Raw genomic sequence first — 13,657 nt, 5'->3', positions numbered from 1 at the left:
GCCAAGGAGAGCAGGAGGGAGAGGCCAGTGATGCAGAAGAAAATCTTGGAGGTGTGGCAATTCAGAAGCTATGCACAGGAGGCATTGCAAGAGGAAAGGGTGGACACCTGTGTCATCCACTGCACAGAGGGTCTCTGATCATTGGCTGTGTATGCCTGTGTGTTTTAGGTTTGTCTCCTCCTATACTGGTCAATCCATGAGGGCATGGCCTGTGTTTATGTTATTTTATTTTTAAAAAGATTTTATTTATTTATTTGACAGAGAGCACAAGTAGGCAGAGAGGCAGGCAGAGAGAGAGGGGGGAAGCAGACTTCCTGCTGAGCAGAGGAACAGGATGCGGGGCTAGATCCTAGGATCCTGGGATCATGACCTGAGCCGAAGGCAGAGGCTTTAACCCACTGAGCCACCCAGGCGCCCAGCCTGTGTTTATTTCGTTCACATTATGTACTCAGGGTTTGGCAGGGTACTTGGCATGGAGAAGGACTCAAGATGTGTTCGTTGCATAAAGGAAGGAAGACATCAAAGCCGGTCTGCAATAATTATACTTAGCTCAGTATGCAAAAGGTAGTATCTGAATGAGCGTTTTCAGATTTCTAACACAGAGTTTGACCTTAGCAGGAAACGAGAGCCTTATTCTGGGGGCCCGCACAGACGAGTTGGCCTTGTGCATATCCCCTTTCAACAACATTAGGTGTCCTTCAATCTGGCCACACAAATGAAGAAACAAGAATCCATCTGAGTGGTTCGCCCATAATCGTTTAGGGCAGTGTTAGTGACTAGAATCTCATGAGCTATTAATAATTGTGCTATTTTGGACAGAAATCTGTGATCCCAGTTTTGGGTTAAGTAAGTATCTTTACAGCAGGCATTGTCAGAACATTTAATCTGATAATAAAGAATTGTGAATGGTAAGAGAGAGCAATTAATATAGAGCACTTCCCCAACTTATTTGACCATGGAATCCTTTTTAATTGCTTCCCAATTGTTAACCTCTCAAGGGACAGTAATATTCTGAAGAACCATTTTGGCAAATGTTGCCCTAGGGCTTTGTAACAATTCTAAGAGGAAAAAAACCATATCACATTTCTTTTTAGTTGACAGGGGAGAGATTCCCTATACTGGATACAAATTATGTGGGTGGAGTCAAAAGGAATGGTAGGTTGATTACTGTTGTGAAGCAATTGATTCCCTCTTCCATGTGAGATTACCATTTCCTGATTGTTGCTGGTCTTGCATTAACTTCTGTGGGAAGGGTGTGAATCCCTGCCCTGCTGATATTGGTCTTGGCCATGGAAGGGCTTTGGGTGATGAATGTGAGTGGACATGATGACGATAATGATTGAACAGAAGCTTTAAGGAGCATCTGGGGTTTCTGCCAGCAGCTCTCTTGTTCTTTTTCCTCTGCCAGGAGGAAATCCCATACAGTGGATTATCTTTGAGCCTGGATTCTAGAATGGGAAGACACTGGGAGCAGAGCTTAGCAGACACCTCATAGCCACTGACTTGTAGTAAAAGCAGGAGCAAACAGTAAATATTCACAGTTTAAGCTACTAAAATATTGATGCTATTTGTTACCACACCAGAGTTGACTAATACAAAGAGGAAAATATGCAAGGCTGTTATAAATGTGACAGCTCTTTCTTTCCAGAGTTTCTAGAAGAGAGACAACTCCGGAGGAGAAGCAGAAAAGAGGTCTGTTGATAGCTAAATTTTTTCTACTTTACAGAAGAAAAGTTATACTCTTGTTCTGACTAAAAACAACTCTATGAATTGAAACAACTCAATCAACCAAGATCAAGATTTATAGATGTATATCTGAGAAGAAATCTCGATATTTCGAACTGAATGAAATCAAAGAGCACACAGAAGTGGACGTTCATGGCCAGTCCTGCTAGCATTATTTGTTCCCTGTAGAGCACATTACTTAGTTAATAGCCTCTCCAGATTTCCTAACAGTTGTCATCAGTGGGATGAGGAGGCAGCCAGTTGCCCAAAAGCAAATTCTGGGAAATCCCAGGTTTGGGAGGGCTCTTAAATAAGAACAAAAAGTTAAAGGGAGTGATGATCATTATCCAAGGAAACAACGGTCCTCTTTCCCTCTCCCTTCCTCTTTGCTTACTTCTTATCTTCTCAACCCATACCACCACCCTGGAGCTGTCTGTTTTGTGATGTGTACGGTGGCAGCATTTTGGAAATTTCTAGGCTTTCCTAGGCAGGGAATTTGCTACGTCTTTGGTTAAGGAGCCCCTGTGACATTAGCTTCCTCACAAAGAAGCTGATTGTGCCTAGCCCAAGATCAGTATTTTTCCATCAGTTTGTTTATTTACTCACTTAAATTGAGAACATAGTTGATGAAGAGCTGTGTGTGTGTGTGTGTGTGTGTGTGTGTGTGTAACGGTTAAGAATGCTCATCTTCCTACTGGATCATCTTAAAAATTCTCCAAATGTGCATTACCTCAGGGAAGCAAGTGTTTTCTCTGTGATGAGCTCCTGTCACCTCCTCTGAGAAGCCTTCCCCAGCTTCCAGCCATCACTGTCTTCTATGTTTCACAGGTGTTCACTCCTTCTTCCATTAATAATTCTCTGTTTGCATGTCTGTTTCTCCCACTGGAAAGAGCACCTTGAGGACAGGAATTGAGCTTTGGTGGTTTGTGGAACTCAGCATATGGCACAGCACCAGGAATATTATATGTGCTCAGTACATATTTGAGGGATGAGGCTATGCATCCCCATAATTACAGACTTGCATATTTTAATAATATAGCTGCTGAAAACATCCACACAAAATCCAAAACACCAAAAGGGCTCATCATAAGCCCAGTCACAGAGAAAATAACAATCATAGCGGCTCCTTTGATTTCCTCATAGCTGGCCAGTGTCTCTGGGTGGCTTTTGCTTACCTGTTCCAAATCCCCATGTGGTAACTGGCTCAAAAATATGCAGGACCCTTTGACCTCTCACTTGTCCTGTGTGCCCCAAAATGGGCTCCTTAGGATGTTAGACCACTAGAGCATGGGTAAAATCCTTAGTCTCTGAGAATGCTTGGCTTCTAACTCAGAGTGACTCTGGGGTCTCCAAGACCACTGAAAAGTGAGGAATATGCTAAGTGTTGGGACCTTACTGCAACCCAGAGTCCGTGAGGAGCACCAAATTTGGGGAAATCTTAAGATCCTGGAGTCCTTCATTTATTCATACAAATGCATTTATGTAATTTGTCAGGTTCAATGATTAGCAAAGGCAGATATAGTCCCTGATCTCTCAGAGCTTACAAACTAGAAAAATAGACATTAATAAAATTAATGAAATTATTACAAACTGATATATGAAAGCATATTTACTTTTTCTTTTTCTTTTCTTTTCTTTTTTTTTAATTCTCTGCCCCACCTCCCCTCTACCCTCACAGGCAGATTTTAAAAACCTCAAACAAACATCTGAACTTGCTGGGAGATATCAAGACATCTCTGAGGAATTGATGTATAAACTTTGATTCAAAGGTGAATAGAAGTTAAACAGGTGATGAAGAGATAGGAGAAGTGTTCCACAAGGAGGGAGTAATATAATGTGCAAAAGTGGGAGGGCACCTGTTCATTTCAGCAACTGGAAAAGGGTGTGTTTGACAGAAGCATGGGAAATGAAGGAGGAGGGGAAGAAGTATTTTTGGCGCTATAGGTGAGAAAAGGGGTCAGACTGTGCAGGGTTGTGGAGGCCACTTTGGGGATTTTGTATGGCCTTTTGCCTGTAAGCAATGGGAAGTCACTGAAGGATTTTGAAGCAGGGGTATAACATGGTATTTGTATGTTGAAAAAAATCACTCTGGTTGCTGTGGGGAGGACATACTTGAAGGTCCCAGAGGCCAGCTAACTCATTTGAAAGACTAATGAAATATTTCAAAGGAGAAAATGGAAGTTTGGACCAAGGGTGTTGGCAGCAGAAGATGGAGAGGGGAGGCTGGTTTGGAGATGGTGATGGTGATGTTATTCACCGAGATGGGCAACCTCAGGAAAGGACCATATTTGGAAAGAAGTTAAGTTGAAGTGACTTTGAGACATTTAGGTGGACACACTGAACAGTCATTTTACACATAGGTATTCATGCACTCACTCATATTTATTGATTCCCTACCACATGAGAGTCAGTATTGAGAATTGTGTGGAACAGAAAAATATACTGTGCTTGGAATCTCCTCTTGAGGACCTAAAGCTTATGAGACAGCCATGAGGAATTGTTAAAACTATTGGGTATAGAGAAATGAGGGCTTGGGAGGTTAGGTATGATACCTGTCTTTAAATATTTAAAAATATAAAGGTAGGGACTTAGTGTTGTTTCAGAAGGCACAAAAAATGCCAACATAGAAAGTTACAAGAAAACATCTCTTGTGACTTATTTATTTTATAATTGGAAATTTGGACCACTTTATGTCCTTTATCTATTTCTCCCATTCCCCTAGTCACCCCCCCCTTCTCTGATGGTGACCACACTTACTATGCTGAGCACTGAAAAATGTATAGAATTGTGAAATCAGTATGTTCTATACCCGAGACTAACATAATGTTTTATGTTAATTATACTTCAAAAAAAAAGTCATAGGAAAGCAGACCTCAATTTCTTATGAGATGATTTTTTAAAATAAGAACTGTCATTGAAAATATTTTAATTGAGTTTGGATGATCATTTATTCAATTATTATTTAATGAACATAAAAATTGAATAGCAGGATTCCTACTTGGCCTTTAAGATCCCTTCTGGCTTTCACATTCAATGGCTCTAATTTTCTGTTTAAAGCCCTAATTGTTCAGAATGAAGGTCACAGCTTGGATTTCCTTGAGCCCATTTCCTTACTTGGACCCTACTGTATGTTCCCTGGGCACTTTCAGGGTGCTGTAAACAGTACCTTCTTCAAGGTTGTGACCCCTGCAGAAAAATACAATGTGTGGTAGGAATCACCTTCCCTTCTTCTGCTGCCTGTGGCCTCCTCTAACGCAGAGGAAGAGGTATACCCTGATTCCCTTCTTTTCTCTTGCCAGTCACTCCATACCATGGTTCCCTGGTGCTGGGTGACCTGTTCATACATGTAGCTAGTTGATGGCATTGTTTCTAGACACAGGCTATCACCTTCTTGCTGCCTTTGAGCAATCATATCTTCCACTGCTAGTCACAGGCATGCCTAAGGACTCCTTTGCTAGGAAGCTTGGTGGAATTACCATGCCTATTACCACCCCCCTGACAGTTGAACTTAAAGACCTTTTACAGCCTAGACAGACACTCTCTGGGATTTCTCTTCACTTCTCCGAACTCTTTCAAGTGAGCCCTTTTTATGATGAATAAGAATCACAGAAAGCAGGATAACGGGGACAACAATAATACAATGTCAGTCAGCAATCAGTTGGCTTTACCAGTGCAGTGGGAAGAACATGGACAATATAAAAATATCACCTGACCCTCCCATCATTCGTTTGTCATTGGAATTTCTGCAGAAACACTTGGTCTGTGTTTATATTATGCTAGGGCCTTTGGTGGCCCTAGCCCTACCTCAGTCTGGAGCCCCAGGTAGTATATAAAAGATTTTCTCAATTACATGCTAGTACTCTCAGGGTGTTCTCCAGGTCTCTAATCTTAATTTATGTATGGTTTCCTTTTTCATTGTTTTGTGCTCAGACTCTTTCAGATCTTTGTTGGGCCGTCTGCTTGTTTTCTCCCAAGATGTCCTTCTTCCTTTGCTCTAGGCTGTTTTTCATGCTCACCCCATGCCTGTCTCAGGTTCTGAGATGCCCCACCCCAACGTGAATCAGAACTTCATGTTCTCATCTATCCTTAAGGAGGAATGGACAATTAGAGACACATGCACTCACTCTTGTCCCTTTTCTTCCCAATCAGACTTAATTAGACCCTAATGATTCATGTTCTTTTTTTCTGGTTTGATCTTGAGTTGAAGGTCTGTGGCACAAGGTTTTGGGTTACAGTGGATAATGTATGACGGTCATGTGGTGTGGTAAAAAGTACACTGGCTCTATAAATATTAATTCATTTCCTAATCTGCTTGTGGATGAATGAGAAATGATCATACCTGGAATTTATGTAATGCCTTCTTCCAAGGAGCGTACAAGGACATGATAGCACCTCAATGACTCAATGAGAATATTTATTATATTGGTAACATGAATAATCTGTAACCTGATTTGGGGATGACTGATTGCTTGTCGTGAGTCCCACACCTGGCTGCATATCAGCATCCCTTTAGGAGCTTCTTACAAATATGGAATTTTTTGGGTGGGATTTGGGAAAAACACATTTATATTTCTCCACCTCTATGAAATTTTCAATAATGATGGCTTTGCTAGACTGGTGCTTCTCAAACTTTAATATGCATATAACTCACCCAGAGAATCTTATTAAAATACAGATTCTGATTCACTAGATCCAGAGTGATGCATAAGATTCTGCATTGTGACGCAATTCCAAGTGATGCTGGTGCTGTCTATCCAGAGACCACACTTGAAATAGCAAAATCTTAGACTGGAGAGGGGAGGTGGAGAGGACTGGAGAGGGAGGTTGAATTACCTGGGAAACCAGAGGTCCATGCCTGCACCAATTTAATCAGAATCTCTGGGGATGTGTTCCAGACATTGGTATTTTTAAAGCATTTCCCCAGGCATTTAAAATATGCAATTGGAATTGAGAGCTATTGTTCAAGTGATGCCCCAACCACATCTAATATCCATTTCTTTGTAGTGAGAGCAGGAGAACCTGGGCACATCTTCCTTGTATCAAACTGAGAGTTTTGCTGCTTAAAGCAGAATTTCTGAAAGCATGTCCTTGAACCCACTTGCATCAGAATCACCTGGGCACTTGTCATAAATACATGTTCCCAGGCCTGCCCCCAGCTAACCTAAATAAGAATTTTTGAACTGGGGCTTAAAAGTATAATTAGAAACAATCTCTCCAGGTGCTTCCCATGCATCATGAAGTTTGAGAAATACGGGCTTATGAGATCCAATCCAATCTCTTTAGCCTTATAGGTCAGGGGTCTCTAAACAAGTTGGTCTCAACCAGATTTTTTGAGCCCTCCCTTTCCCTGTTCTACTGTGTTAATCTCCTGTGGTAGGCAGGTTCTAAGACAGCCCCCAGTGACCTCTCCTCCCTGGTATTCATGTTCTCGTGTAATCACCCTCTCCCTTTGAATGTGAACTGTACTTATGAGTTCACTTCTACTGAATAGAACATGGCAGAAACAACGAGATGTCACTTCCAAGATTAGGTTGCAAAAAGGCTGTGCATCTTGGAAGTCTTCTTTCCAAGTTTGTGCTCTAGGGAGGCAAGCTGCTATATTATAAGGAGCCCTACGGAGATGCTCATGTAAGGGTCACCAACTCCACTTGAGTGAGTTTGGAAATGGATCTTTCTCAGTCAGTGCTTGAGATGACTGCCATCCCCAGCTGACCTCTTTATTACACCTCATGAGAGACCCTAAGCTAAAGAACACAGCTAAGCTAAGTCCAACTAAGCCACTAAGCTACACCTGGATTCTTGACTTGAAACTGTGAGATAACGAATGTTCGAGCCTCTAAATTTTGTGGTAATAATAGAGCAATAAATAACTTGTACAGCCACTTTGAAATAACCCTCATCTTCCTTCCCATTTACCCAAACCCTACCTTTTTCAAGCCTTAGCTGTTCTAAGAAATTTTTCTCACAGTGATTGTCTTTTTATAAGTTCCTAGAGCACTACATATGAAGTCCATAGCACTCATTGTTAGGTAGTATGTGCTTTCTTGTATTTTTGTATTTGTTTATAATCTTTAATTGTAATTCTAATTCTGTCTCCAAAATAAATGTAGACATGCTGATGAGAACAGAACTTAGGCTAGAACGTGACTTACAACTATTTCTATTCCCATGACCTATCCCAATATCGTAAGTATAATAATTGCCCTATAAATGAATGTGTGATGAATATGATACTGCATTGGAAGGAATATTGAATAGAAAGGTATCAGGAGAGCTGTTGTTCTCACGAATCAATGTCTACTTTGCATCCTAATGCCCGAGTTGTAACTTAATGTGGAGAGAGGATTCCAGACCAGACACTTGAGCAGAAAAGCAAAGAGTTGGTTACTAGAGCCAACAGGGAGAAAGCACTCCCTTGATGATTATTTAATGTTTGTTTCTGTAAGCCCTCCTGCCTGTCAGTCTGCTCAGTGGGTTCCTCCATGCCTTGACTCCCTGTAGACTCAGATACTTTTGACACTTTTTGGCTCACCCATTTCAACGTGGGACTTGGGATCTTTATTATTATTATTATTTTATTCAGTTGATTCATGACCAACTCAGAAATCCCACATTGCCATAAGTATTTATCTCCAAGATCTCTCTTAGCAGCAGACATGAAGGCAATGGTGTTACCCCACCCTGGCCATCCCCGTGGGCCCCCAGGATTCTGCTATAGCTAAGGGATGATCTAAAACATTCTATACCTAAAATAGTTATGGAGCATTTCAGAAAATGACTCTATTCATCCTTCCTCACAGAGTTAAGAGTTAAAGCTATCCCTAATAGTTTTGGAAATGTTGATTAGGGTGGTAATAGAAAACCATCCTTGCTTTATCTAGTTTATGCACACGAGTGCTTTCGCAATAAAGACTCTGGAGTGAACTACAGCACTCATGATAGAAATTCTGTTCATCGCAGCCTGCCTCCACAATAAGAAAACCTCCTCCATGTGGAAGGTTGTTCATTTCAACCTTTTCTCAGAAGTCCCTGAGAGGCAGACGGAAGGGCCCCTTGGTCTCTTTGCATAAACCCTAATGAACGTTCTGCCCTCTTCGACTGATAAAGAAGCCCACTTTCAACCAACCACAAAGATAACGTCCTTTCCCCAACTTAGTTCTTATATCTCTTATCAGATATTGCTGTTGAGGCTGTCAGGTGGTCTCAGCTCGGATATGGTACACATTTTAACCACAGGTGGTCTCTAATTGGACCTGCCACTTTGGTTTGACCCAGAGTTTCTGAGGCGACCAGAAGCAGGACTGGAGCACTGTGGATATCGCACGCGCAGTAGTATGTCCCAGCATCTTCTGCTGCTGTTCTTTGAATGTCGAGTTGACTCTTTGAAGGGTTGGTATTTCCTTTAAAATTACTTCTTAAATCGTCATTAGTATTATTGCTTGGTCTGTATACTAAAGTCAGGGAGTTATCTTCATTCTTCTTATACCAGCTCACCTGATAGTTCTTTAAGTCCCCTCCCGTTACACTGCAGCGCAAGGTGGCAGGCTCCCCGACTTGAACAGTCAGGGTTTTGGCATCTGGTTCCAAAACGATATCCAATGAGACCTCTGAAAGCGAAAGCCCAGGTCGAGAGGCTGTGGGGAACACCCTTCATCACGTGGGGATGGGTGTCATAGCCGCCCCCCGAAACTCCTGATGGACCCCTCCCTCTGCTGTAAATCATTCCTGAAGCACATTTCCCCAAGAGTAAGGGGACCAGCAGCTCATCCTTACCGGCACAGAAGATGGCGAGGTGGAGGAGGGAATAGGTCCACAGCATGGCTTCTGGGAAGCAGCTGCGCAGTCTGCAGGTGCTCCCTGGCTGGCCCCGATCAGCCGCTGTCTGCCCCTGAGAGGTTCTGTCTGTTATCAAGGGGGGTGGGTGTTAGTCACTTCCTTAGAGAGAGGGGTGACATGCCTGCAAGGTCATGGGTTGGACTTTTTAATCCCACAAACCCCGTCTAATTAACTATGACAGGTCAGATTCTATTTGGGAGAAGAGGAGCTGAAAAAGACAAGTTTCTGTCTTCAAAACACTCAGTTTTGAGGGAGCAGCCCCCCCCCCCATCCTGGGACACGAAGAAGACTCTCTGCTGACTGGAGGGGGAGCTGTGAGAGTTGAGAATGCCTCTGGATGGCATTCCCCGGGAATGGCCCTGCATCATCAAGGTGCAACGGCTTGTGGGGAGCCGAACAGCCTGCGGGGCCTGGTAATTCTGTCCCCTTGTAGTTCCCGTTATGGGTCCCTTTACCTTTGGTCTCCTCCACCTGCTTCAGTCTTGGTGTTCCTCACCTGTTGCAAGCTATTACCATACTATTCCAAGAGGTCTCCCTGCTTCCAGACTCTCTCCGCTTTCACCCATGCTCCAAGCAGCCGTCATACCAATTTTTCTCCAGACCAGAGGACATTGGTCCTCTGCTGACTACTCTTTTAGTAGTGTTCCTGGCCTTTAGGGGACTATGAAAGTCCATCTCATGGCTCTAATGATCTCATGATCTGCTTTTTTGAAACTGGTCAAAAGGCCAGTTTCACTTTTGACCACTTGCACTCAGTACTCTAGCTGCACAAAGGCTACTTGCTGGTTCAAAGATGTATTACAGTCTTTATATTCTCAGTTTTTGCACTAGCTGCTCCTTTTTCCTGGAAAAACCAGACCTTTCTTCTTCCTTCCCCACCCCAACTTGAGGGAAGTGTCCCCTGGGTTCCCTGGCATTGTTGGGTCATGGCACTTACCACCTCTATTATAAATATCTGGTAATTTGTTTGTTTTCTGCGCTGGACTTTAAGATACTTTAGAACAGTGGCTGTATCTTATTTATGTTCTCATTCTCAGTGCCCAGCATGGGACTTGTCAACATTAGGAGATTTGCAGAGATTTGCTAGTCTAAGTGGGATTTCTGTATGGAGTTTCCGGACTCTCAAGGAACATTCTGGATTGCTCATCTAGTGAAGGATGGGATTAGGAAAAGATTTGCCAAAACCTGGGGGAAGGAGGTCTTCTATCCATTGTTGTAGGTGTAGGGAGAGGCGGGCCCTCTGCAGCAGCAGGATAGCTCCCACTTGGCTGGACCCTGTTTGTCATTGCAGTGGCCAACATTCTGATATTACCCACGAGTGGCTAGGTGGTATCACTACCCATGTCAACTACAGGCAAAAGGAGCACTGGCTTTGCAGGGCTAATGACTCTGATTTTTGAATCTTCCTTTGACACTTACCAGTAGCTGAGTAAGTTACATCCCCAAGTCTTGATTTCCTCATCGGCAAATAGGGTCATTGCAGTTACCTTCCCGAAGTGTGAAGTTGAAATGAGAGAAAACGTGTGAAACACTTACCCGGTGCCTGGCACACACTGGTAAGCCCAGGGCAGATGTTGGTTTTTTGTTTTTTTTTTTTAAAGATTTTATTTATTTATTTGACAGACTGAGATCACAAGTGGGCAGAGAGGCAGGCAGAGAGAGAGGAAGGGAAGCAGGCTCCCTGCTGAGCAGAGAGCCCGATGCGGGGCCTGATCCCAGGACTCTGGGATCATGATCTGAGCAGAGGCTTTAACCCACTGAGCCACCCAGGCACCCCCAGATGTTGGTTCTTTGCCACATCCCTTCTAATTTGCCATGCTTGGGATAGTGGCCTTAGTCATAGCTCTGTACCTGAGACATAGTCACCAAGGGAGACACAGCTTGTACTTTCAAGTGTGGCTCAAAACATTCTGCTGAAGGAAGGAGCTATGTTAGGACTTTGGGCCGTGCAGGTGGAGGAGGGTAATGGAGCTGGGTCACTCGCTTCTATGCCCTTAGGCAAAGGAGTCTGGGCCACTAAAGCTAGAGGCCAGTAAGAGTCAGAATCCTAGTCCTGGTGGTTTTTGTTGTTGTTGTTGTTTTGTTTTGTGTTTTTTGTGGGTTTTTTGTTTGTTTGCTTTTTCTTGTCTATCTGAGATAAAGAAAGAATAGGAAGACTTGAAGAAGCAAAAAGACCCCACGGTCAGATCAAATCAACCCACACTGACTCCTACGTTGGCGTGCCCAGTGTCATTCTCTCTGATGGTCTCTGCCACTCTTGGTCCTGTATATCAGGCATCTATCCATAGGATCACTGAAATCTTAGTGGGATAGAGTGCCAGAACTTCTGATCTTCTCTCTAATTGGACGTTTCAGGAGCTCCTTAGCCTTTCATTTGAGAACATGTCCATTCTTTCCCCATTCCCTTTGAGTTTTTCGGGAGAAAAAAAGAGAGAAATTGTAGTGAAATAAAGCTCTTTTCTTGTGTTATATAATCCTCATTAGCCTGCAAGCTCTCCCATAAAACTTTAGGGATAACAAAATCAGACCCTGATGTGTGGCCACCATTGCTCTCTGTCCAGGCACAGCAGTTATGGGCTGTCCACCCCGTTTCCACTTGCTATCTTTGCTCTTGGGTTCCTCTGCTCTGGCACCAGCTGGTCGGGCAAGCAACCAAGAACAGAGATGGAGGTGACTGAAGAGAGAAAACACCATTCCCATTGCCCTTGGCCAGGACCTCAGCAGTCCGGTGTCCTGGGTCGGCCTTCAGTAAGTAAGCGGTTCTCGGCCTGGCCGATTCGGACTCGGAATGCTCAGGTGGCTGGGATTGCTTTGTTTCTCAGATGTGTTTCAGCTGAAATGTCTGAGCCCCACTGGTTGTTTTAAAGCAAACATAAGATATTTTTGGAAATTAGTGAGGAATTTCAATGGATGTCAAGGAAAATCACAGTGTCATTTGTCTCTACAAAGATTTTGGCTGCCACCGTTCCATCTGCGGCTCGCTTCCCCAGCTGCACAGTGCTGAATGAAGCAGCTGTCACGCAGAGCAGCGCGGGGGCCAGCTGGGACTTTTCTGAGTTGTAATTCTGCTTCTGTTACTGACTTGGGACCTCGAGATGTAAATAAATAAACTTTTCCATATTTAGTCTCAGCTCAGTTCCTTGAAAATGTTTTCCTGGCTCCCATCTCTCATTGCATCCCGAAATCTCAAGATCCTCATTCCAATCCGTGCTTGCTGATCCTGGAACACGCCCGTCATCACTCTATAACTAAGTACCTCTCTTGCTCCCATGTGTGTCTCCTCTGGTTCCTCCGCCGGCCTGGAAGCCCTACTACAGTGTGAACTCCAGAATGGCAGAAAGTTTGCGGCATGTGACTCAGTAACCTTGGCCTCTGGCGGGGTGTCTGGCACATTGTAGATGCTTGATACATACTTTTGAATAAAAAAAAATGAACCATGCCAATTCTATACTGTGAGGCTTATCCATGCTTGACAAGCACTTGTTAATCTTCCTGCTCACCTTTTTTTCTCTGACTGTCCTTCGAGGATCACAGGGAGAGACCGTCTGGACATCTTCCAGTTAGGATGAGGTGGTCGGGACTCATCACTACCCAGAAGCTGGCCCTTGGGAAAGACTCTGCAGTCCACACATAGTTCTTTAATGACTGTTTTTCTTCTAGACTTTCTCTCTTTTTTGATAGTAGCGGGTTTTGTCAAGGAAGAAAGATAATTCCTCTCACAGAGACTCTTAACATGGCAGAATGAGAGACCTGGAATTATGGAATAGTTTTTCCACGGGCAGAGAGCCCTACAGGGCTACTAGAGTTGTAAGTGTCCTTTAGAAAACCTGGGTTCTCTGATTCAACATTCAGCAATTTTGCAGATGTGTCATCAATAACCCTGAGGTGCCCTGGAGAAGAGCAAGCCTAGGAGGAAAGTGACTTTGCTCCCTCCCCAGACATTCTCTGGCTCTGTGCCCATCCTGGCAGGGTGAAGACTTTGAAATCTGGTTCCCAAAGCCAAATTGTGCAAAGGGTTTTTCTCCAGTTCTTTATCCCAAGAAAGTCCTCCTGTTTTGTGTGATTCTGTGCCCTTAAATGCTGCTCTTGGGGGTCC

At 43.6% G+C, this 13,657-nt stretch overlaps 1 gene segment (V, D, J or C); it reads right to left on the bottom strand.

The window, feature by feature from the left end:
- The window catches only part of LOC101670626, a 67,828-nt gene extending 58,269 nt beyond the window's left edge, over positions 1-9,559 (bottom strand). Inside the window, 2 exon segments of the C gene segment in view lie at positions 9,168-9,332; positions 9,499-9,559. Of these exon segments, the coding sequence occupies positions 9,168-9,332; positions 9,499-9,544 (211 nt within the window).
- Between the last annotated feature and the right edge of the window lie 4,098 nt (positions 9,560-13,657).

This window comes from Mustela putorius, unplaced genomic scaffold (genome assembly GCF_011764305.1).
Source record: "Mustela putorius furo isolate JIRA1106 unplaced genomic scaffold, ASM1176430v1.1 tig00003898_pilon_pilon_pilon, whole genome shotgun sequence".
Lineage (NCBI taxonomy): Eukaryota > Metazoa > Chordata > Mammalia > Carnivora > Mustelidae > Mustela > Mustela putorius.
This window is presented reverse-complemented; position numbering and strand designations above follow the sequence as displayed.